The sequence below is a fragment of the Equus quagga genome, chromosome 21 (genome assembly GCF_021613505.1).
Source record: "Equus quagga isolate Etosha38 chromosome 21, UCLA_HA_Equagga_1.0, whole genome shotgun sequence".
Lineage (NCBI taxonomy): Eukaryota > Metazoa > Chordata > Mammalia > Perissodactyla > Equidae > Equus > Equus quagga.
This window is the reverse complement of record NC_060287.1, coordinates 18,715,641-18,742,624: the sequence shown is the minus strand read 5'-3', so window position 1 is coordinate 18,742,624 and position 26,984 is coordinate 18,715,641. Positions and strand designations below refer to the sequence as shown.

The window sequence follows — 26,984 nt, the reverse complement described above, 5'->3', positions numbered from 1 at the left end:
GCCTCTCTTTTCTGCTGCCTTTCTCTGACGCTTCTGGCTTCCCTTGCTGCTTTTAAAGGCTCTGTGGTTACACTGGATCCAGGATAATCTTCCTATTTAAGGTCAGTTGATGAGTATTCTTAATTCCGTCTGCAAAGTCCCTTCCCAGCAGTACCTAGATTCCTGTCTGATTGAGTAACCACAAAATGGAATCTGGGGAGATCATTTTTAGACTTCTTCCTACCATATGTAGCAACTATATGTAAACTTTTATTGTCACTTTTTACAGTGCCTTATAAACTCGCTTTTGCAACAGAGACATCATAAAATAAATCAGAGAAATAAAAATGCAAACCTAAATTCCGATTTGATATCAATAGCATATACTCTGTTGGGAATTTTTATTTCTATGCTCCAAGGCCAGATGCCTTCCACATTCCTGATTTCAGACTTTGTGCTCGAGGGTTTGTACACAGATTTACCGCTGTACACAATTTACCTCAGCATTGATTTTCCCCAAATGCTGCTTGTACTGAGCTATCACTGCCCTGGTGGCATGCTACATTATTATTATTGTCACTGGATGTCAGATATATTCTTCTCTCCTCATTTAATTCTTACTAGTCTGTATTCACACCCCCTGACAGCAGAAGCTGTGTTTTCTTCCCAGAAGAAAATTGCTGGGCACCCTTAAGTTTCCCCTGTACTTTGGATACCCTTTACACCCTCAATCTTTACATTGGTTGCCCTTCTAAGCTTAAAATAACAGCTTTATTTCATTGGGGAATTTCTGCTTACAAAGATTATCACTTGCCCTGTGTTCATGGATCAAACTTCTGCCAAGGTTTCCACATTACCTGCTTCTGCCAGTAGACCTTTGCTAAACACCTTCAGATTTCTTTCTCTTCTAATAGCTCATGTAGCTCTGGCCTATGTTATCCAGTTTCTTTCTATATGTACCTATTCGAGGAGAGCCTGAAGCAACCCCTTCATATTTCTAGAGGAAGGGAATTCCCATCCCAGTCCTTGGCAGGGCTGCGTATGGAAAGGACAGGTGTACCTCTCCTCTTCACCCTTTAGTCACTATAACTAAGAGGGGACTAGTGATAAAATTAATAAGCTAATAAGAAGGAACTGGGCATTGCTGTCCAGCCCCTAGCCAGGTAGGATAACGCATCTTGCTGTGTTTTCCAGTACTGTGGTAATGCTACTGGGGCAGGCCTGTAGTTTTGAATGGACAAGTTCATCACAGAGAATAAGCATTAGGAAGCCAGATTGTGGCCAGAAATCTAGGTCATGTCCTCCAAACCAGTTTTCACAGTAATAAAGCTAAAGTTTTGTCCTCCATCTGTTCAACTCCATGTCTGATTGTAGTTGGTTTGTAACTCACAGGGGAAGAAAAATGGTGATAAATTATACCCCTCAAAACCCACTTGTATCTGGCATATGCTCTGATGTTTTACTAATTCCCACCCCACGTACTCCATTTATTCAGTTTGTGCTGTTCATACTTCGGTTCTTTGTTATTTTTTGTTTCCCAGGTGTTAGAAACTCCTGGTTCCTGATAATTAAGTGTCTGGCTTTTTGACTGCCTGACATTTTGTCTGATGCCTAACACAGTGCCTGGCACACAGTGAAAACACACTAAATGTTTCTTGACTACGTTTGCTAGAATTGCAAGTCAAAAATTGTCTTGAGTATTGCACGTCTGAAAAACAGAGGCCTGGACAATGGACACTGCACGTCTATGTTATCATTTTACCAGCCTTCCACCTCAGCTTCATTTGAATTTCAGCTCTCTTCTTACCAAACTATTTATGTTTCTTCCCACCCAAGTGGAAAGAAGCAGGAAAAAGTGATCAGAGGTTTTGTTATCAGAGTTACTTTCTTTTTATCCCCCATGAAATGAAACTTTATCAAATATCTGACAATCTCGAAGATATATAATAAACAAATATATATATCGGACAACAATAAATATCAATGTCAATATCAACAATAAATATAAATATCTGATAACCTCGAATACATATCTCCAATAAATAAATGAAAGAGAGCTCATACATTTGTTCTGTCTCTTCAAAAGGATATGGAGATAAATATATATATATATATATATAAAATATCTTTTCTCTTTCATTTATTTATTAGACCACAATTTAAGAAATCGAACTTTGTTTAATGAACCATCTGCGTTAAAAATAATCCTCACGTGTGTTCTTCAAACACCTCCTAATAGTGTTACTGCTCTATTGTGAATATATCTCTAGGGCTCTGTTGCATACAGCATTGCCCAAATTGTTTTATCCTGAAAGTTTTTGATGCAGCATGCAGTCCTTTTTGTAGCAAAAGAGTAATTCACATATAAAATACATACACACTTAGAGAATCTTAAGCATGTAGCTTCACTGGATTCATAGAGATTCTCCTAGACTATCCTTAACTTCTGGGGTTGGTGCTATACAGCTTCCCTATACTCCATCCTTCTATCTTCACAGCTTTTCTTCTTTTTTTTAGGCTTTGATCGTCACACATATAATGATTAGTAAAACTTCAGTACCATCTTTCCAGCTTCAATGCTTCATAACCTTCAATGTATTCTAAAGACTTCCGAAATCAGCATATTTCCAGAATTACATCATTCTTCTTGCCAACAATTTCTTTTAGTGCCACACTAAGCTAAAATTAACTATATCAGTCTTTAAATCCTTCTAATAAGCCAATTCTAATGTCATTGTCTCTTTTCTTTCCAAACTTGTTTCCTTTATTTGAAGAAGTCACGATTTTGTTGATACCCTTGAATGCACACATCCAAATATATTTCAAGGTCTAAAACACGATTGCAAATACTTCTCCTTCCCCATAATGCTTTGTGCTGACAGCATATTCTATTTTGTCTCAAGAAATAACACTTCCTTGGAGTTTGTCAGGAGTTAAAGATAATTAGTTGAATTAGGAAGAAGAAATTCAAATCTTAAGTCATTGTACTTAAATAGCCAATCATCCTGGCATTCATATTAAATATGTGACTTTACTCATATTAACTTTCCACTAAGCATTGCATAATTTAATAAGCTCTTCAGAGAAATGAGATATCGTGGAAAGAAAATTGGAGCTGGCTATTTAGAAATATTGACATTAAAGAATGCAAAATATGAGTAATTGCCATATTTATTTCAACAATCTGGGCCTTACAAGCATTTTTCATAAAATGCTTTACTTGGAAAGACTGTAATTCTCAAAAATTGGAAAGTTTGATAAAAATAAATGGAAAGTACAGAAAAACACCCACACAGCGCCATGAGCTTCACTTCCCTACACATCTTTAGTGTAAGTGAACTTCATTCACAGAAGCAGGGAAAATAAAACAAATACTTACAATTTTGTTTTGGTGTATCTCAGCAGGTGGGAACTTAAAGTAGAAATTGATTTTCACATATTGACCTCTAAAATGAATCAAAAAGATTTCAGGGGCGTGTGTGTGTTTAGTGGCAGCTGTCAAAATGCAGTTGTCAATTACCCAGTTCTGTTGATCCGAGTTGCTCAAGAGGTCCATTTGTAGAATATCTGAAATGTTCTATAAGCAATCACCCCTAATATTGTGTGCATACTTACATTAGGCAGTTTTTTCTAAAATAAAATATGTCAAAGAATAGGATATATACTCCTTGATTGTACTTGGAGTGCAACTAGTTATTTCATATTGTCAGTTGATGTTATGTTTGTACATTCATATGTCAGTTTAACATTGGGGCAGCCATGTTGATAAGAAACCTGAAACTTTACAGGATGTTCTTCAAATGGGAACGAGCCTACTGAGAACTCTAGACAGGAAAATAAAATTATTCTTAGGTAAAAGGAATAAGAATGCTATAATGTGAACACATCTCAAGAGCACTATTCCCAAGAGTTCTGCCTCAATGCTTTTATCTGGAAGATTTTTGATAAAGTATGCAATTCTCAGAGTTTGAGTAACATGGCTTCCTAGTATATTTTCTAAGAGATCATGAACTATAAATCATATTTTAAATAAAATAACAGTATAAAATGTTATTTATAAATCAGTTGAAGACTAAGGAGCATTTACCAAACATTGTGACATTAGTTTTGAAGTGTTTAAAATTCTAGCTTAACCTTTGGTAAAAAACTGACAACTTTAACCTAGTGCTAGTTATAAGTTAGATATACTAAATCCATGCCATTGACATTAGAAGAATGCTTGCCTTTCTCTTTGCTATAGTTGTCATGAATGTATCTAGGAAGTCTAAAAGTAATTTTAGATCATTAATAAGCAAGTTAAAAAGAGAGCAAGTCATAGCCATTATAGATGCACAGGCAGCTAGAAAGTGACTCATTTATTCATTCATGGGACAACTGTTTATTTAGTTATCTTACTTTTAAGTTGAGATTTTTACTGAGATGATTGAAGATTCATACCAAGATGCAAGAAGTAATACAGAGCGATCTCATGTACACATTGCCCAATTTTCCCCAATGATAATATTTTGCACCACTATAGTATAATGTCGTAACCAAGATATTGTCATTAATATGATCCACCTATCTTATCCAGATTTTCTAAATTTCGCTTGAACTCATTGTGTGTGTGTGTGCATTAGGTTCTCTATAATTTTACAATCTGTATAATTTTGCATATCCCCCACCACAGTCATGATAAAAATACTGAATGCTTCCAACACGACAAGGAGGGACATCTAACACAGCATGGTGTGCCAAGCGGTGCCAGGTCCACACCAGGGATCCGAACCAGCGAACCATGGGCCACCGAGAAGCAGAATGTCTGAACTTAACCACTGCACCACTGGGCTGGCCCCCTGTCCTCTTGCCTTTTATACTCACATCCACTTCCCTCTCACCTGCCCCCCACCAATGTCCCTAACCCTGACAACCAATAATCTGTGGTTCTCCATTTCTAAATTTGGCCATTTCAAAAATTTTAGATAAATGGAATCATATAGTATACAACTTTTTTGGACTGGCTTTTTTCAGTCAGCATACCTCCCTGAAATCCATCCAACTTGTTGCAAATTTAGTCATTCCTTTTTATTACTGAGTAGCATTCCATGGCATGTACGTTTGACAGCTTATTTAACCATTCCTCTGTTGACAGACAGCTGAGCTTATTCCAGGTTTTGGCTATTACAAATAAAACTGTTATGAATATTCCTGTGCAGGTTTTATGTGAATATAAGTTTCACTTCTGTGGAATACACGCCCAAGAATGCAATTGTTGGGTCATATGGGTAATTGCACATTTAATTTGATAAATAACTAACAAACTAGTTTCCAGAGTGGTTGTATCATTTTAAATTCCCACCAACAATACACAAGTGATTCACTTTCTCTAAATCTTCACCAGTATTTGATGTAAAGAATTGGAACTCAGACTGAAAAGGACTTAACAAGGCTCTGTACTCGGGGGCTTATAATCCAGCCAGACGAGCATCTTTCAGGTGCAGTTGACCATACATTTCTACTATGTGAACTACAGAGTAAAGGAAGTCCATTTTCAGGGAGAGAAGACAATGAAGAGAGAAGCAGTGACTATGTTAGAGAGGAAATTAACAGCACTTCCACCTTGGATCCAGCTATTCTTTCAGAAAATGTGCACCTTGTCCTTTCTGCAAAATGGATTCTATGAGAAAGTTCAGTATATTTTCCACTTGAACTAGTTAGTTTCTGTAGGTAAAAATAAAACAAAACAAATAATTTTTCCTAACACATTAGATGGTAAAGAATGTAACTGTTGCTTACAGTACCCAAATTAAAGCTATTTCCTGGAATACCTTGAAAAGACCAAGGTGCCAAGGACTCAAGGGTCAAACAGATTTGAACTGGACTTGAATCCCAGCTCTTAACATATGTAAATCCCTCGTGGTTACTGTAAGGATTAAACAAAGTTTGTTCCTAAATGATCTATCACAATGCCTGCTGGATATGACAGTATATTGTTTGTAATAATAAAAATACTTTGCAAGAAATGAGATGTGCTATTGTTAAGCAAGAAGTATGCGTGCATTTTGGATGAAATCGCTCATCACCTGCTAAGTTTATATTTGGGGAAATGATGATGCAGACCTTGAATCTGAGCCCCCCAAAATGGCACAATTTTTAAAATAGTGTTAATATTTAAGCTTGTTTGGTACAGATTTATTTTGTTATTTATGAAAGAGGGATGAGAAAGAAGTGCTGGTAGCAGTCCCTGATATTCCTAACCCATTGTGTGAGTGTGTGTGTGTGTGTGTGTGTGTGTGTGTGTGTTTAGGGAGAGTACTAAGAAAGCCTTATACCTCTCCCATATAGAAGGCCCCTTAGTTTCCAGTATGGTCGTTTCTCCCCTTTCCCACCCTCCTCACTCTCCCCCTCCTGTCCCTTACCCTAACACCACTAGTGACTTATCAAAGGAGCCCCTTCAACTACAAAACACATTCTCCCTCTAGGGGAATTCTGGTAAATAAGATGTTCTCTACCTCATTGTCTTTCAATGACATTCTCACACTCCTTATAGATTACAGCCCTGGGCAACTGTCCAGCTGACCTGTCCCATAATCTGTCTTGGGTTGTCCTTTTTCAAGATAGAATGCTTCATTCTGTTTCCAGTCAACAAAGAGACCCTGCCTGTGAACTTGTCCTCATAATCAAAGTTCACCATTCATGGTACTCTTGAAATAACTCTGGAAAGAGAAAAATGTCTTCTTTAGGGCTCTTATTCTCCTTGAGTTTTTAAGAATTCATATTTCACGAAGGATTCTTACAGTAAATCAGTCATGGAGTGGCCTGGAACTCTTAAATATCTCATTATTTGAAAAAGTGTTAAAAAATAACGAGTAGCTAATGGAGAAAATAGTTAACTCCTCAGCTTGTACAATAAAGCTTTAAGTTGAGACCATCAAATGATATGACAGCTTAGAATGATCACAATATGTAAATAAACACTGCACTTTTATTTTTTATATGTTTCTAACACATTACTGAATTTAAGTACAGTGAGTACAAAAAATGGCAATGCTTAGCAATTAAAAATTCTTAACAAGTTAGCCCATTTTCCTGACAAAATTCTTCAAGTTGGAATGTACTTGATTGGAGATAAGGGAAAAACAAGGAATTGTAAGGTCAAGTTTGATCTATCTCTGCATTTCCATTATTTTATAGCAGAAGGTGTTAGTTCTCTATTTCCTCACCTAAGATATATTACGGTGACACGCGCTCCTGAATTTATAACTGAAAATTAGCCAGCACTTCCAACCCCAGGCTAGTCCTCAGAGATTGCTGAGAAATCTGTGCTTTCCAGGATCTTCTACTCCCATCACTTTGCCATAATACCATGTTGGATTTTTCAGGTGGGTAGGGAGCATAAATGTGGCAAGCACCATTTTTTGGATTATAGCAGGCCATTAGTGTCTGCCACTGCACTCCTGCTCCTCAGTCCTCAGGTGAAGAGACACCACCAGCCCTCATTCTTTCATCTCATGTGTGAAACACACATTTTCTTTTAATTTAACCAAGAGCAGAACGCCTGAGTTTTTATGATCGCAGGCTACAACAGAATGGAATTACAAGACAGACAGCCTGCCTCTACAATGAACCATCCCTTTGCAGATGGATCCACTTCCATGATGGACCACAAGTCTCCCTGTTCATTTCCTAGTCTGCTTTATGTGACCAAGACCAGCTCCCCCATCACCAGATGCATCACCATGCTTTAAAATGCAAGCTAAACCCATTATAAACTCTAGAAATGGGAATCAATTCCTAATCCTTGCCCATTACCATTTCATGTCCTCAAATTTCTCTCTTAATAGAATGCTGAGAGTGCAAATGTCAAGGTGTCAATAGAGCAATCACATGGAAGTACAATATCAGTATATTTCAAAGTCAGGATTATGTTTATACTAAACCACAACAAAGATGAAGCATCAATGTCCCAGTCCAGGTTTTTAAAAAAAATCCTGTTGAATCTCTGCTTATTAAGAGTAAAAATCTTATAGCCCAAACTCAACAAGATTTATCTTACTAAACATAAACCACAGAATAATAAAACACGTTTATAAATTTAAGTAGGCAATTTTAGTTGAATATAAAAACTTACTGAGCATGAGAGGAAATGATGCAATGAGAAAACTTCTGTTGGGAATTTTAAGAACTGAATAGCCACTTCTTTTTCCATGGTTATCTTTTTCCATAAGCTAAGTAGGTACAGGGTGAGAATATCCAGATTTCTCCTTTAAGGCTTCTTTTATAATAATCGTCTCATAGGTAGTACCACTTTTCAAGCATTCATATTATTTTATAATCAAAATATGATCTATCATCAAACACATACATTAAATAGGAGCTGAAACTTACAATCATATAAATTTTACCATAAGAAAGCTAAAATAAAATGATGCTAAGTATTTTACCCAAGGTCAACCTAATTTAAAAATGGTCTAGGAATAAAAATATGATATTTAGTAGATGTCTCCCTGTCTGGGTTCTTAATATTACAAAGTCTTCTAATTGGTATTAATATTACAACAGAGATGTCAATTCCATCCTCCCCTGCTGCCTAGTACAGATTGCAATTTATTAGTCTGAAGACATTTAAATGGTTTGAAGTGATAATTAAAATGTTTCTTTAACATGTTCTATTTTATTCATTGGCAATCGATTCAAGGTCACATACAATTTGTTCAGTGTTACATTCCACAAGTTAAACGTTTTTCTATATCAATATTGAAAATATTTATAGCTTGTTATATTTTCAATATACGTTGGAAAATTCTTTCCAGCAACAAATTGTAATTAACTTCAAAGGGGCTTATGACCTAATACAACATTTCCATTACTTTGGTTTTCAAGTTCACAGTCATTAAAATTTAACAATGTATTAAACGGAATTATTTCATAATTCAGAGGCATAGTGTTACTTATTTAACTTGGAAAAATGACAGTCATCCTTTTCTTAAGGAACACATTAAATAGCACAACTAAGCTGATGTATAATAATCTGGGTTTAATTCTTCTTGACAAGGTATTTGAAAAAGAAGAGAGTAAAGCATTTGTAGTCCCTTGATGATACGCAGTTTACCTGTGTGATAATTTTGCAGTCAATTTCTATGCACATGAGTTATTTGATCTTTCATTATTGGAGGGAGCGTCTTCTTATACTGATAGGCTTAGCTCTCTGCCCTCACATACTCTCAATCTCTACCAGTTTACAGGTTCTCGTGCTATCTTGACTCTGGATTAGCTGTCCGGAATGGGTACCCGGCAAAACTGACATAATCCACAACTTGAGTGTGTACTGCAGATTAGAGCTATTTGTGGACTCATGAAGACTTTGTGTCCTGTTGTCAATAATCAGATTCTTATTCAGTTCCCTGTGGGTATGTCCCACCTGAGAATCTAGTTCAAAGAACTGGGTTCTGGTTTTGGCCCGTTGCACTAGAGTCCCAGCCTTGATACCTTGCTTGGCATGACAGACTCAACAGAATGGCTTCAATTTCCATCGAGCACTGCGGTTCCATCTCTCAACCCTTGTTTTAGTGCCTGGTCATAGGAAAACTGGGTAAAGATGTCAACAGACACCTGGAATAGATAATACTCTGCTTCCTCCTGATGGCCCCAAATTCACATTTGTACACATTCCTTCCCTCTCTTTCAATTAAAGCTCAACTTTGCTGCAGCTTTTCCCAGTTAATAGGACAATTTGTGTTTTAACATAATATTCTGATTCACCTGTGCTATGTGCTATTTGCATGCCAACAGATATGACTATCCGATCTATAAGTTGTCCTGTTTCTGTTTACCCTAATGTATTCTTTTTTGAAAACTTACAGGGCAATTTATTTTCATTACAAAAACATTTGCATTCTACTTCCAAGGAGTCCTTAACCAATAGGGTTCTGATTTTATGCAAATCATGATTTAATTTACAAAAAGTCAGCGTGCACACAGTTGAATTATAAAAGTGCAGTTTACATTCCCCTGCTTTTTGCTTTTGTTGATTCATCCTGACAACATATCAAAATCCAAATTCCCTTAATTAGCACAAAAGGCCCTTAACAATTATCTATATTCCTATCACTCCCTCATGAAGTAAATTGTCTTTTTGCCTTTTTAATTGTCTTAATGTCTTTATCCTTTCCCTTCCCCTGTCTTTGCCTAGAATACATGCACTCATTCTCCAAGATGAAGCTCCAACGGCAGCATCTTGGCAAAGCTTTCCAGCACTTTCCTAAGCAGAATTAATTGCTTTATCCCCATGACTGCAGGGTCTGTACCTAAATTATAGAATAGTATAATATAGCACAATTGTAAAAGAAAATACTTTCTAAGTCCCTTGTTCATAAACTATAATCCTTAAAAACATACAAATATTAAATCAAAGGTTTACAAATTAAGTACAAGGGAAACTAAAACATGATGAAATTCAAATACCAGTACTAATTTAACATGTGGTTAAATCAGTGCTCACAGCGCGCTCATGGTACTTGCTGCTATGGTCCAGGTTCTTTTGAGTCATAAGAAGAGTTAGTTGTTCCAGAACTTCTCTTTGTCAAATTGCTAAGACCAAGTATAGTGCATCATAACATTATTTGAACATTGCTTGGTAAAAAAAGCATCCTATTTTATTTTAGTAGTCAATAATAATTACAGTACCTATACTATTTTTTTGCAACTTTCTAAAGACAATGTTAAAATTCTGAGAGATGTCCATTAATATGATTTTGGCTCATTTATATATGAATAAATACCCTGTAAATTCTAAAGAAAGAGATATTGGCTGTCTCCTCATCCATGTGCAAATTATTCCCTCATAATTTTAATAAGACATTATTTGATACCTACAATATTGAGTTAACTGGAAATGTTATAGAGACCAAACAAAGCAATACTCTATATTATTCTATTGGTTTCCTACTGAATGAATCAGTGATTTTTATCCTTTTATTTAATAATCTTTACAAAAATGGTTACATTATCTACAATTTATGTTCTTAGAACCTAAGGTATAAATTTAAGATAATCTGAACTGCAAATTGTGACAAAATCAAAAAAGTTATTAAGCATAACATTTTATGTGTAGAAGCATATAACAACACCTGTAATATGAAGTCATAAAACACAATCAGTATTTTAGAAGTGGATTCTTAAAACTTTTTTGCATCATAAAAATTTACTAGGGATAGTATTTCTGATGCCATAAAATGCTCAAACTTAGTAGGACTATGTGACATTTACCATGCTAAGGGGTCTGTATGTAGGGTCTGAGCAGCATTGTGGAGCATAATTAGCTTAGCATAATTAGGTGAATCAACTATAAACTGGCCTTTTTATATTGTCCCATATATAAGTATTTAAATAGCTGTTGAACATTGTTTGAAGAGTTTAGTAATAATAGAAGTTTCTAAGGCTGAATATTCAACTTTATATTGTGAAAATCTATCCTATGAAGACACAAAATTGAGCTTATTAATGCATAAATAAGATTTACAACTATGATGTGGAATTTAATGCATTACAAAATAAAACATTATAAAACGCAAGTTAACCATCACTCCATCATCCATATATTCTGCTAAACACCCTTTGTTATTTCAACCAATAGTTGCTAATCATCTACTAGGCCCAAGAAAGCACAGTGAACATTTTAGGTGACACAAAATTGGACAAGTTGTTAAGAGTACTTTTAAAGTTTCCCAAAACTTTAAAGTTTCCTTAAAAATGAAAGATTCTTGAAATTCTTTACCAGTAGTCAAACATATAAATATAGGTAATTTATGGTGTTGATTGCATTTCACTGTTTTCTATTTTAAATGAAAAAAAGTCTAGGCTTCATAACATAATTTTTTATTGAAAGTTCTTTAAAGTTGAACTAAGATTTAAACAAGATATAATTTATATAAAAAGCAGTAGGTATCAAGGAAGTTAATGCATATAAGAACCACAAGAGAAACTTAAAAGAAATTACATGTTCAGACCATATTCAAGCAGATTCTGATTCAATTGGTATGCAGCAATGTCCAGGCATTAATACTAATTAAAATATAATTTTAAAGGTCCACAGTTAGTTCTCACATGCTGAATATTTACAATATTCAGTGGTAAAACACTGAACAGTTTTACGAGAAAATTATGATTAAAAAGTCTGCATGTATATATAGAAAATAAACTAATATTCAGTTTTAATATTAAAATATATTTAAGTTTTTTTAGCAGGTGAAATATTATAAATTCACATCACTAATGGTGAACAAGAAATAGGTGTTTTACTATCAGAACTTTTAGTATATGTGTGTATATACATTATACATACACACACATGAATATACATAGGTGTATATATGAATATAAATATATAATTTTTGTATATATATAATTTACAAATATAATTTGCAAATATATAATTTTCTACACACACATGAATATACATAGGTGTATATATGAATATAAATATATAATTTTTGTATATATATAATTTACAAATATAATTTGCAAATATATAATTTTCTGTAGAAACTTTGATCAAACATCTCACATGTCTATCATTACAAAGAATGATATATGTGCCTAAGAAAGGAAAGCTAGAACTTAAAGAAGTAAAAGAAAAATGAAACATGGAAGTAACTATTATCAGAGGATAAGTCCCGTATTAATGTAGAAATTGTAGTCAGGACAGCTACAGCAGCTCCTTACTGTGCATTATACCCCAAAAAGCAATTAAGAAAAATATTTGCCAGATGGCTGTATGTGATGATATGCATAAACTGGCAACAAGCCGATTTTTCTAAAATCTTTTACTACATGTTGGAGAACAGAAGTATCACCAGTCTGATAAAGGTTATTTCAAATAAAGGGGACAGTTTCATCTCAAGCTATGCAAATATTCATGGCCAAATGTAAAGGGTCTATTCTAAACTTAGTGCCAAGGTTATCTGACTCTTTGTCAAAATACTGGCTAGAATCCAGATCTGATTTCCAGTACCACTGTTTTTCCAGCTTTAAAAATTACCACAAGTTTGAAACTGTTTTATTTTGGGGGAAAAAAGAGAAAAAGAAAGCTTCCAAAAAAATTCCTTTGTCCTAATTGATTTATATACATTATGCAGCACAAGGTTATAAACCATGTGTTTATTATCAAATATAAAGGAAGAACTCATATAAAATAAATGTTTAATGAACTTATTTTTTAAATGTCTCTACATTTATAAATCGATCAATTCTGAATCACAGTGATAGAGCAAAAATTGATTTCTCAATACCAACACATTTTCGGAAGTAGGGAGGAAAACTCTTAAATTCTATATGTTTCAACACTGAGAATTATTGCAACCAAACCTCACCTGTAAAACCCTCACATTGTTGCCTGTCCCAGGCCTTCTATAGCAAAATAATATCGCTTCAAGTTTTTTTTTTTAATTCCTTCATTTATCAAATATTAGTTGAGCATCTACCAAATATTAGAAAATGCTCCAGACTCTGGAAATTCAGGAATACATAACACAAAATTTGTACCCTATAGGAAATCATATTACTTGGAGATTCTATGAGCAGTTCTAAACTCACTTAATCTGAAGTCATTATTGTATATGTGAAATGATACCCCAAAGACTCTACACTGGCAAAATGAATGTTATTAAACCCACGTGTGAAATGTTTGTGAGGGTGATACTTATGAGCATTCATGAAATTATTCAGAATATAGAGGTTAGTTTTTTCAGATTTCCTAGGTGAAATATGCAATAACAAGTAAAGAAATAAATAAGAACTAGTTATTAACAAGAGAGAGACAAGAAAACATAACAAAAAAGCAAAGAACATAACTACAAGAAGCAAATTAATTTAAACATCAAATTCCTTTTATATGGGTGTTCTTAATCTTTTTATTATCTTTATTTTTTAAATTTTTCTGCCAATGACTCAATGACAGACAATAACTCTTTCAGAATTATAATTTAAATAAAATATAAGTATTAAATGCATAACATATAATACAATAAGATATATAACTGTATTTATATATTGCATATAAATACATGCAAAATAGATAAATAAATTCAATGTTAAATATAAAATAATACAGAGTTCCTAAATACCAATTATATTTAAATAGAGTTCAATCATGAAATCATTGGTGTTCTTGAACTCCGGGTTAAAGTTTGCACACTTCAGTAGCCTCTGGAATTAGAGACAAACAACCGATATTCATAATAACGACCAAAGAAGCAAATAAGTAGATCCAACATACTCTGATCAAAAAGGTGGGGGGGCTGGCCCCATGGCCGAGTGGTTAAGTTCGCGCGCTCCGCTGCAGGCAGCCCAGTGTTTCGTTGGTTCGAATCCTGGGTGCGGACATGGCACTGCTCATCAAACCACGCTGAGGCAGCGTCCCTCATGCCACAACTAGAAGGACCCACAGCGAAGAATATACAACTATGTACTGGGGGGCTTTGGGGAGAAAAACGGAAAAATAAAATCTTCAAAAAGGTGGGGAAATATAATATATATATACTTCAGAAAGTTACCTCGCAGAGACCGATTGAGAGCTGCTGCCCTCAACCAATAGAAACAGAAAATCTGAAGGTGGCTGCATTTCCTCAATGGATTAAAACACGCAGCCACGGACTACTACTTTACTTTATCTACTTCATTGTCACTGCTGGGAAGATTAAAATAATGAATATTAAAAACAACATGGGTTGAATTACATTGTGTACAAATTTGAGGATCACAGATATCCAAACTCAGTCTTCCAGCTTCTCTCTTTCTTTTGCATAATGCTTTTCTTTCCATTGATTGACCGTACAAAGATATCATTATTGTCCTTTTTCTGTCAGAAGAAGTTCTGTGTCATTTGTTGTTACTGAGCCATATTTAGATGATCTCAGCTGGGATTCATAGGTTGTAACCTTGCTGTTCTGCATTTCTGGCATTCACCTACTAAACCATAGGAGATGGAATCTGTTTCCTTAGAGATATTCCTGGCTAAAAGGGAACGGGTGCAGCAAAATTCAAGCTCATGATCTTGGGGAGTTGTCTTTAGGTACTGAGCAACTATTTCAATTGGCCCCAAAACAAGATCTTTGGAACTGGAGACTATAATCACATTCATAGTCTCACGTCCCACCTCTCCTAACATCAGCTCATAAAATAAACTATAAACATCTATGGCAAAGAAATGAGATGAAATGGAAAATTGTTTCACTCTGGAGATGAGCTTAATTATCTGCATCTATAGTATCAGCAAGTATCAGTAAAGTCTCTCTCATTATATTCTACTTTCATTATGTTATTCCAGCAAACTGCTTAGGAGGTGAAAATATACATTAAAATCATAAAAATATATTCTTCACTCATTTACTCATTACTATGCACTCTGATATAGTTGGAGAAAAACAAATCTATAGACACATTATCACTGCACCCAAGAATTTATAGTCTAAAGTTAGGAAAGTGTAAGATAAGAAAACACACATACACACACACACACACAAAAACACACATTTAAAACACTGATTCTATTCTTCAAAGATGGAAACAAAATGTTAGGAGGGTTGAGGTTCATAAAAGTGAAAGACCAAATTAATTAGAAAATCTTTTTTAGAATGATCACATTTTGAGTCTTGTCACTAATAGCCAAATCATAACCTGATAAATAGAAGATAGAATTATAACTTAAACATTAAATACATTGTCTATAGATGTAATCTGCATTTTCTGTGTATCTAATTCCCCATTCCATAGTGAGCAGAAAGTTCTAAGGCTTTACAAATTGTACCTGACAGTTTTATCTGGCCACTTACTGTTTTCTATCTTTTTTATCTCTTAGAACTGGAAAAAATAATAGCTAGAAAAATTACTAATGAAAAGTTCAATTTTCTTACTGGTATGGTTTTGTCTCATTTGGAATTCTCAGAACCTACTCCCGAAGATTGATCGACTACATGAGTCATGCGACTTCTGAGAACCATCTCGCAGTATTTCCTGGTATGAAGTAAGTGTTGACCCCAATGTAGGTCCATTTCATTGTTATCCAAAGAAAACCACCCCTTTTCAAAGTACAATTTCTACTTATTCTTTCATGGCCCTGTTACTAAGGGTCAGGTCGGGGTTTCATGAGGATAGTTATTGGATTTTTCAGCTGAGTTAGTCCAGTCTCATCTTTGCCTTGGTTTGTTATTCTCTTTCCTTTCTTTTAGGTCTCTTTATGAATTAAAGAAACTAAATTAAAAAATTTTTAAAAATTGAGATATTTCTTAATAGAAACCCCTCATCCTTTGGGGATAGTCTTGATGTAGTGGCAAAGAAATATATTGAGTAAATATGTACACAAATAAGACTATGAACAATTGAATTATCCTAGAGTATTATTTTCTCTTTAAGTGGCTATTTATTAGAGTAAGTCACTGTACAAATGCTGTGGGGTATTCAAAGGGCCAGGCTCTAACCATGAAGTGTTTTGTCTAACAGGAGACACAAAATTTTATATAAATAGCTGACAGACATAAGCATTTTATAGACATTTTAGATGATTATATGACATGAAAATAATACTCATATAATAAAGCTTTTACAAGTTGATATATACTACATCTTATTATACTGGAAACAATCTTTATGCAGCAGTATACATGTATTTCTAGTCGGTATTAATTTTATTTTACTATTTTTTGGTTCTCTGTTGAGATCATGAAGTAAGGTCATCCACAGTTGCTTAGGTCCATCTTCTGAATGAGGTCACTAATCTCAAGGTCAAAGGTGGAATGTAAATGTTCTATGTTTTAACTCCTTTTGTTTTATCCCTGAGATGATAGTAAAAACACTTTTTAATGCTCCATTCCGGTCTCTATCCATTAAGAATTTATGTATCAAGTATCTGTTATGCGCCAAGCTCTGTGCTGTGGATCTGAGGTACAGTATGTTATATATAATACACAGAGGAGCACAGGCAAGTTTGTGGCCACACTGGGCAAGAGCCTTAAAGTACACAATGCCTTTTTCTGCTCCCACATCCTTAGTCTAGTAGCTATTACTAACAGACCTTGAGAAGAAAGTGAATCAGAGTGGGACAAATTCTTCTTCCTCCATTGCTAAACTTGGATGGCTGATGTGTGATTTTATTAACGGAACCAGTAGGTTTCCTTGCAATTTCTGAAGCATTTTAATTCATTTTTCTATAAGGTCATTCTCTATTCAAGTTAGGAAAGTGCTAATTCAATGCAATTTTTACACAGTTTTCTTCCCAGTAAAATACATTCTGGCCAAATTGAAAGAACATATTCTTTTTCCTTTGTGTGCTGCATGGTTATTCTAAATCAAAGTAAATAAAAAAGAGAAACTTATACAAACTTTAATTGCATTAAAATACAAATAGACAGAATGTAGTATAAGGATATTAAAAATTGAAAAAGGAAAGACTTCCAAAGGGGAATATATTAAGAAAAATTAAGTGGATTCTTTTTGGGTAGATGGAAAACAACTGAAAAAAGTCTGAAGAATACATACTCATATATATGAAATATATAACTGATAAAGTGTTTCACATACATTAATTCACATGATCCTCATAGGAGTAATGTGAACCAGGTAAACTGGGCAGTATTAAAATTAACATAATTTAACAGAAGAAAAGACCAAGGCATGGAAGGTATCAGTTATACTGTCGTAGCAACTGGAGACAACCTTTAGACCCAACCAGTGTTTCCATTTCACCATGCCATACTGATACTTCAGTTCCATGTGAACCACATCCAAGAGAGCGTTTTTCTCCTCTTCAGCATTTTCCCGGCAAATCCTCAGCTCAGTCCACTTGAGTTTCTTAATGACCCCAGTCACTTCTATTCTGACAGTTCTTTAGCCACTGACTTTTTTTTTTTAAAGATTTTATTATTTCCTTTTTCTCCCCAAAGCCCCCCCGTACATAGTTGTCTATTCTTCGTTGTGGGTTCTTCTAGTTGTGGCATGTGGGACGCTGCCTCAGCGTGGTCTGATGAGCAGTGCCATGTCCGCGCCCAGGATTCGAACCAACGAAACACTGGGCTGCCTGCAGCAGAGCGCGCGAACTTAACCACTCGGCCACGGGGCCAGCCCCTAGCCACTGACTTTTTTAAAAGTCAGATTATTTTAATAATTTAAATTCAGATCTTAATCAATCCTATCAAAATTTTAGTCTCTCCATCCCCATAACAAGTACATTAGCCAATGTAGCTCACACAGCGTTATTTCACATTCAGTCACTTCCTTCCTAGGTTTGGCATATCAGAAGGGACAAAACTGAGAAAATATTCCTAGAGTCTGACTAACATTTCATCTTCACACTTTGAATTGTTCATTACAGCTGTAGCAGTAATATCTGCAACACCGCACATACTGTCAAAATACACGCTGAAGAGTTAGTTGATCAAATACACATCAAAATAATTTTTATTCAATATCTTTTTTATCATTTTATATAAAACAGAAAGTGTCTTCCAGATCCCAGATCTTGTTTTTAACTTGTTTTATAAAAATCTAGTTCTTGCTAATGATGTTGTATTAATGTTAATTCTTAGAGTTTCACGCTTTGGGGATGATTTCCTACAGGTGGAATCCCATGTCATAACAGAAAATAGAGTGGTTTTGAAAAGAAAAAGTATGCACAGTCACTTAAATTATTCTACTTTTCCTTTCGACTGTTTTTTAACTGAATATTTTAGGTTCTTATGCATGTGCTTCTGTAAAGATCTTTAAGAATAAAACGAATACCTGAAGATTTTTCTGTAGAACAATTTTATGTAAAGGCATAAATATGAATACTTTTTAATTCAGATTTATTCTTTTCCTTTAATCCTATACTTTAGGACACTAATTTAAGTGTTATACTTCCTACATCTTAACAATTTTACTGCATACATTCATATCCATTTATTTCCTTCTCTTTCTATTTGTTTTCCTACTGAACTATGGCGAGAAAAATGAATGACTTTGCTACTTTCTCCATTCCTTTATTGCCTCCGTGGTTGCCGTAAAACTGACTTCCCTACCCTAAACTTACAATAGCACCCCTACCTCTTTCATTAGCATCAAGTACACCTTGAATCTCACTGTGCTCATTTTCAAAATACGGTTCAGCTCTAGTTAGTGACTTACATTCTAAAATATTGAAATCTATTGTATATAAGCTTATATTTGTTATTTAAATTTTGTAAATTCTTAATATAATAAGTACCAGTAAGATTTACTATTGTTATTGGGCTCTGTGGAAACACTTAAGTGTAAAACACAGTAGTCAGGATGACATGGGGTTTGCTTCTCACCATGTAAACTACTATGGACAAGTTAACTAAACTCTGTGTCTCTCTGTCTCAGTTTTCTCCTCTTTAAAATGGGAGATATACCTACCATTAGGAAAAATAATGAGTTAGTGGATGCAAAGAATTTAAGTCAAGTCTTAGTATATTATCAGAACTCAGCAACTCTGATTATAAAGGATGCCATATGAATATATGCAATATATTTGTATCTCTATACCTCAAAATCACTCTACCCTGGAATGCTTTTCTAATAAATTAGAGAAATGATCAACCATATGGTAAAGTAAAGGAAAATCATATGCTAATTACAAATTATGGTTTTCATCAAAGAGAAATTAGAGTTATTCACTAATGTCTGAATTTGTCCTATTATAAGCCAAAATTATATATTGGGAGACTATCTCAAGTGATAAAATTAAATGTGGGTTGTTTTTATTATCATATTTTATTCTTTCTCTTTTTTTATTTTGCGTTTTGTAAAATCGTGAACTTCTCATATGAAAGAGAAACATGTATCACATGCAACATGTAATTTACTACCAAATGATCACTAGGATAAGTAAAGACTTAAGTTCCATACCGATATTTAATTGTAACAACTGTTTCCCTTTAAATTTGAAATAATAACTCAAGAATTTCAGTATACTGAAAACTAAGTAGAACTGTGATATTAACTGTCATGAAAATGAAATGGAGTACATCCATTTCCTCCACTTACTTTTGAGCTGTTCTTTGAGGTTTCTCACTTTTGTTTTCATTGTCATGGCCACAATTATTCCCGGGACAGAATGAATTTCAGTAAGCCTTTCTGCCAGTGATGGGTAAAAAAAGCTTTATCTTGTCTTCTTCTTCTTAGCGTAACTCAAACCAGTCAGATTTTACAGGAAATTTTATTATAAATAATAAGGAAAAATAACCAAATAAAATACAAATATTATACACATAAAATGCATTCATGTGTCCAGCTGAAATTTGAATGTTCATTACAACACAGACTGGCCTGGACATGAATGATACAGACACATTTCTGCTAGGATGGACTAGGAGGAAAGAGAGAGATGGGGATAGAATTAATATTGTAGTTAACTTACGTAATCAAGAGATAGAGCTTGAGTGAAGGCCAATATCTGTTTAATTCAAAGCCAAGTATTTCAAATACACAAACTACTGTGAAGAAGAATCAGAAACAGCCCATTATTTAAGTATATAAAATATTTTTCACATCTTCCTTAAAGCTGTATAGCTTCGTCTCCTTTACCACTCTATTCCACTAGCCCCACAACAGCAAGATATACAGATAAAACCTTGACGCCGGTGCTCTGGCCCACAAAATCTCGTCCCTTTCACATTTCTTCTCATTAGCGATGATATTTGATATTATTACTGATCTCAATCTGTAATTTCATTATGCGCTCCTCCCATGCTGTAACCATCTCTTGTTCATTCTGGGGTCTTACCTGCCCCGTCATTTCTTCCCTCCATGGGTCATTCTGTCATTCTCTAATATCTTGTCTTCACAACTCTCCCTTGAGCTTGCATCCTCTTCCAGCAAACATCCTAATTCTCTGCATCCCATTCAGCTAAACTTTTTGTAACAAATGTTTACATGTACTGTCTCTACTTCTGTTTTGTGATTCACTCCGAAATCCTCTTCAGTTTGGTTTCAACCCCCGCCATTGAAATGAATGGGCTCTGTCGAGGTTTTCAATAACCTTTATGTTTCTGCATCATGCATGACATACCAGTGGTTTTTTAGAGACATACCACTTCCTTTTGGAAATAGTCTCCACTACTCTGTCTTAGAGCACCCTCATGATTTTCATCCCACTTCACTCGTTTCTCTTTCTCAGTCTCATTGGCTTATTCTGATTTCCTCAGCTTTTGAAATCAGTCCTCTTCTCAGTTTTCTCCTAATGATCCAATTCACCACCTCGATCTGCTGACGAATCTCAAATGGAAGATTGTTGATGGTCGGCTCCCACTCTAGGCTGTAAACATCGTGAGGTCAGCCACCTGGTCCATTTTGTTTACATTCGTCTCTCCAGCACCTTACTTTATGCTTACTGCACAGCAGAAATCCAATAATTACTAAGAATGTACTAATAAAATTAATTTTGAATAATGAAAACAAATAAAAGCCAATATCTTTTATACATGTGTATGTGAAGTATCTCTGACTCAGAGCTTTGTAAATCCTACCAAAGACAAGAGAAATTAGGTAATTCTTAAAACTGCTTTCCTCACATATTTGTTTAAAGAAACTAAGGGTATACTATAAGGATTAAGGCACAAAGAGAAGGACTGATGTAAAATAAAACATGTAAGTTTATCCTAAAAAAAGAAATATATATTTAAATACACACTTATGAAACTTTTACTTGTTTCTGCAAACACTGCCTCAGGCTTGAATATGGAAAGGTTGCCACAGGATTTGAGAACATTAAGAAAAGAAGTCAGGGAAACCTATCATTGGTCGCAAGCCTGTAATCAAAACATCATTACAAGCCAAATGAGCATAATTTGTCACTTTGAAAATTCTCAGGTTGAGAATCGGGTCACTTCAAATACCGATTATCACAGGGCAAACAGGTCATATAGTCCACCTGTTCTGTACATCTCTCCCAATAGCTTTCAAAGAGGCGGACGCTCTATAAACTATCATTCATGGCTAAAGTGACCTCCTGATGTTTCCCTTCACATGGCCTCCATTTATACATAGCTTTTTCTTCTAAATCTAGACGGAGAATTATTTGTAAATAGCTCTTTAGAGAAGAGTTTGACAGTTTCTAATAAATATGTAAATATGCATGATCTTTGATCTAACGCTGTCAGTAACACGATATCCAGCTTAGCGTATTCCCCCCTTATCCTCAGGGAATATGTTCCAAAACCCCCAGTGGATGCTTGAAACCTTGGATAGTACCTAACCCTGTATATACTATGTTTTTTTCCTATACACACATAGCTATGATAAAGTTTAATTTATAAATTAGTCACAATAAGAGATTAATGAAAGTAACTAATAATAAAATAGAACACTTATAACAATATCCTGTAATAAATGTTGCCATAGATTTTTAGCAACCTCGGCATATGACCTTTTTTCTGTCCTTATAAAGTCAAGAACTTTCATCTTTTCACTCAAAGGAATCACTTTACGGCTTCTCTTTGGTAGATCCGAATTGCCAGCATCATTACTCTTGTGCTTTGGGGCCATTATTAAGTAAAATAAGGGTCACTTGAACACAAGCACTGCAATGATATGACAGTTGATCTGAATTGAGACGGCTACTAAATGACAAAGGGGTGGGGAGCGTGTACATCATGATACACTGGGCAAAGGGTTGATTCATGTCCCAGGTAGGGCAGAGTGGGATCCAAGAGACTTCATTACACTACTCAGAATGAGGAGCGATTGAAAACTTATGAATTGTTTATTTCTGGAATTTTCCATTTAATATTTCCAGACTGCAGTTGACCACAGATAACTGAAACTGCAGAAAGTGAAACCAAGGATAAGGGGAGACTACTGTACCAGAATTCCCACTTATAACAATATTAGCAATCGTAAATAATTTTACGGAAATTTACATGCCCTGAGGACTGTTCAACTTGTTTCTTCCTCAAAAGAGCCCTATGAAGTAGCTACGCTTCTAACACCTATTTTTCAGATAAGCAAACTAAGGCACAAAGAAGTTAAGTAAGTTGCTAGAGGTCACACCGTTTAGTAAGTAGTAGAAATGTAACTTGATCCCAGCCAGTCTGGAGCCCATCCTTAGTCCCTTCTCTAAACTTCCTGCACTAGGCTGTCCCAAGACACACACACACACACACACACACACACACACACACACACACACAGACATTGAATTTTGTCAGGAAGGCTTATAATCCCAAATGTGTTGCTAGCATTAATGGTAAATCCTTGCATCAATAACCAGAATACTGAAGGAGCTGGATTCAGGTTCTAATCATAAGAGCAAATTTATTTTCCTCATATTGCCTCATTTCAAATTTGTTTAGTGGGTAAATTTCTTCTCTTGGCCCTGAATAAAACTTCAGGAGTTGGAGAAAGTTGGGTAGATATGAGAGGCAAACCACCTTCTCATCTGATTGGTAATGTCTACAGAAGGTCCTGTGCTTTCTGGAACTGGCATACTTAAAACTAATTTATTTGTTCACAGCACACTTTTGCAGATATTTGAAGACCTCCTCTCAGTTGCAGTAACTTTTCCAGCTCCTGCTTGCTCACTTCTTAACACCTGGGAATCCAACGCTCTTTCCAGCTCCCGTCTGGTCAGTTTTCATTGCTCAGTTGAATAGAGTCTAAATCAACCTATTCCCCAGTGCATCTCTTCTGCATGGCCCAAATCTGGTCAGTATAAACACATGTGCGTTCTTCTCTTGGAAAATTCTAGAAATTGACAATGAGTGCAATTTAGCAGCAACTTCCTTTGTTCTATCACTAATACAACCCAGCTTGCCCAATTCTCTTCCTATAGACTAGTCAGGGAATAGACAGACACCATTTCACTGTGTTCCTCTGACTGCCTATTTCTAAGTGGTCCCATCAAAAGCTGAGCAGAGAAGACAGGAGAATCAACTGACATCTTTGCCTTTGGGTCAGAGAGGAGTAAATTCTCAGTAGTTTTCTCCATAGAAATTCCCTTGAAAAATACGCTTCTACCACAACATCAAACAATTCATGACAACATCAAATAACTCATCACTATTTTTATACTCTCTAGGAGGTGAAGATTCAAGAGTAATCCAAAAGTCACCAGGTTTAGAGTAACTGTTTTGAAAATGTGAATCTTGATTAACTTTGGCTCATGATACTTTTTAAATCTTAGGGCTTAGTCAAGTTTGGAAACTTTAACATTCAATTACTAATCTTGGACACCCTCATTTACACAATGTTTAAATCTTATCTAGAAGAAAAGAGTTTTATTTTCAGTTATTATTAACTTCAAAGCCACTCTTTAAGAGATGGCCCATTTTTCTCCTTCTTATTTTTATAATATATTTAAAACTCCTCTTTGAAAAAAATTACTTGCTACTAAAATAGGGACCAACTGAACAAAACTTTAAGAACTGAGTGGTTTTAATACCCTTGATTTGGTTTCAGAACACGTAGTTTCTAACCACTTCCTGTTGGATTAAAGGTGAACCCCAAAACCTGCTGAGCTTTAATATCTCATTGGTAGAATAAAGTAGTGGGCTTGATAAACGCTAAAGTTTTATTGGGTCTAACACTGTATAATCTAAAATGCACATGTGTTCTGCTGAATGCTTTGGAGCCCTGGAGGTTTCTCATAAATTTCTGGGCTGGCTTCCAAGGCACCTGCCCCATTTTAATCAGCCCTCCATTTTATACTTTGAATATCATGGGACCCCACATAAAATTGCACTTGACAAAAAGCTTCTATAGCATGAAGGTTTAATTTTTTTTAACTATTGCTCAAGGCACACTGAAGCACCAGCCCTTTATATGCTTTTTCTTAGAAGGACAGATCCATGCACTGTTGGATGGACCCTTTGGTCTGTTTTCATGTGTCCCTTGTGATCCACAGGACACATATGATGTCATCAGCTCTGCCCTTCCCTGCAATTGACTGGCTTTATTTACTTTTGCCATCAGCAAAGTACATAAATGTGGATACTGCTTCATGACTGGAAAATGCAAGGGCTCTTATGAAATTACTTATCAAACACTTATTTTAATCCAGCCTCTTGCTGATTGTAAATGGGGCATCTCTAGTCAGAATTATATCCTGCTTTATTTTAACAAGAGCTTCCTTTAGAGATAAACACAACGAAATGAGAATACTTTTTTTTTAAACCACAGCGAATGCTAGGAATTTTTCAATCTTCCATACGAAATGACCCATTTGTTATTTTAAAATATATTTGTTAAAGAACTTTAATGAGTAGTAATTATACCTTTATACTATCACTGAACATGAAGAATAATTATCTTCAAAGTTTGTTCTGATTTCCATACACTATTGAATATTTGCTAAAACCCCCAAGTATTCATTGTCTATTAACAGCTACACCGGCCAGTATTTGACGAATTATTTCCTTAATACTTTGCTTTTTTAAATTATAAGTTTAGCGCTCACTTTTCAGTCCCTTATTTGTGCTTCTTTTATGGGAAACCTGCTTGTACTACGTCTAACATGATGCGGAAATTAAAAAAAAAAAAAAATAGGAGGTGGGACTACTTAAATCACTTATAATTAAGCTTCCTAAAGTTATAATCACCTCATTTTAACCCTGTAAAGCACACAGAATTTGTCAGGTAACAACTATTCTCCATATTTGCAAAAGCATTTATTCTTAGTAACACAGTGAATATTATGTGCATCACATGTATTTTGTGAAGTTATGATAAAGTTGTTTAGAAATACATTTTCATAAAGTTTGAAGTCTAGAATTTCAGAGACGTTATCTATCTGACCTTGCTGACATAATCTCCCCTATAGATTTCAAATCACACGACAGTTTGATGTGTTATCTCACTAATGTGCTCATTCACCCAGGAGTCAGGTCTAATGAATACCCAAGACACAACAATTACACAAACTCATATTGTATCATCCCAAGGAAGGGATAAAGTTTTAATAACTAGAACCACCTGTGGCATGACCTTCTTTGCCTGGTTTATGTCATATCATAGTTATATTTGGCTTAAAATAATTTATTTAACCCTTGACTTTACAATGACATCATTAAAAAAAGAGAGAGAAAAAGAAAGCAAGAGAGTTCTCCTTTCAAAGCCCTCCATGACCCACAGCCTATTAATTATTGGGAATTGATGTTTGGCAAAATGTAATTGATATAGAATTTTCTTCTTTTTTCCTTTGTCAGTCATATGAGTACAATACAGGTTGGAAATCTTATCTCATCAGGACAATAAATGTTATAAAGATATAGGGTGCAGCATGACTACTTGAAGCAAGTTTAATTTAAAAATGTTGCTGCCTGATAAAATGAAACAGTGTTCTCTATAATCAATTCTGACTACATGAAACTGTAAGTATAATACATGCAGATAAGTAAAAAAGAGATATTTACAAATTTGTTTCCATTTCTCATTTTTTTTTATCATCTTTTAAAAATCAATAAGAATGACTTTGTGCATTTAGGATTAAAATAGTTATCTCACCTGCACTTTGTTTCTGGGCAGGGATTTCATGGAAAATTATATTTCTGTCCTTTTTTTTTCAGATCATTTTAGAAAGATACACTAGGTCATAAGCCTTAGTCCTAACCGTTATGCAGATAATTTCTTATATAGGAAGGGATGAAAAACACAAGAAATTATAAGTATAGCATCTACTCAGGTAAATCAAGATTTATGTCCAAGTAATTCTTTTCACATTTCCAAGTAACAATTCCAAGTAGTAACTCTTTTCACATTACAAATGTGTGCTAGAGATGAAGATATATTCCAAATTCTTCCAATATAAATTTTTGGATTTCACACGTACTGCTGTTTTGCATAGACGGGAAAGAGTATAAAATGAATAATTGCCACTAATTAGTTTCTTATATATCAGCAGTGTTAGATATCAAGGTCTTATGTATTTTTAAACTATGAAGTTGAAATTATTCCTGAAATTGTGTCTAATTAGATGTCATATAATCCATAAAATTTTGATTTTTTCCTTTTATTTGTTGAATTGGACTAATTTCAAACAT

At 34.7% G+C, this 26,984-nt stretch overlaps 1 protein-coding gene across 1 annotated transcript in view; it reads right to left on the bottom strand.

The window, feature by feature from the left end:
* NCAM2 (neural cell adhesion molecule 2) overlaps positions 1-26,984 on the bottom strand; it is a 480,413-nt gene that overhangs the window by 272,907 nt on the left and 180,522 nt on the right. Inside the window, exon 3 of the mRNA XM_046648333.1 lies at positions 6,539-6,631. Coding sequence (XP_046504289.1) covers positions 6,539-6,631 — 93 coding nt within the window. The remainder of the gene's footprint in view (positions 1-6,538; positions 6,632-26,984) is intronic.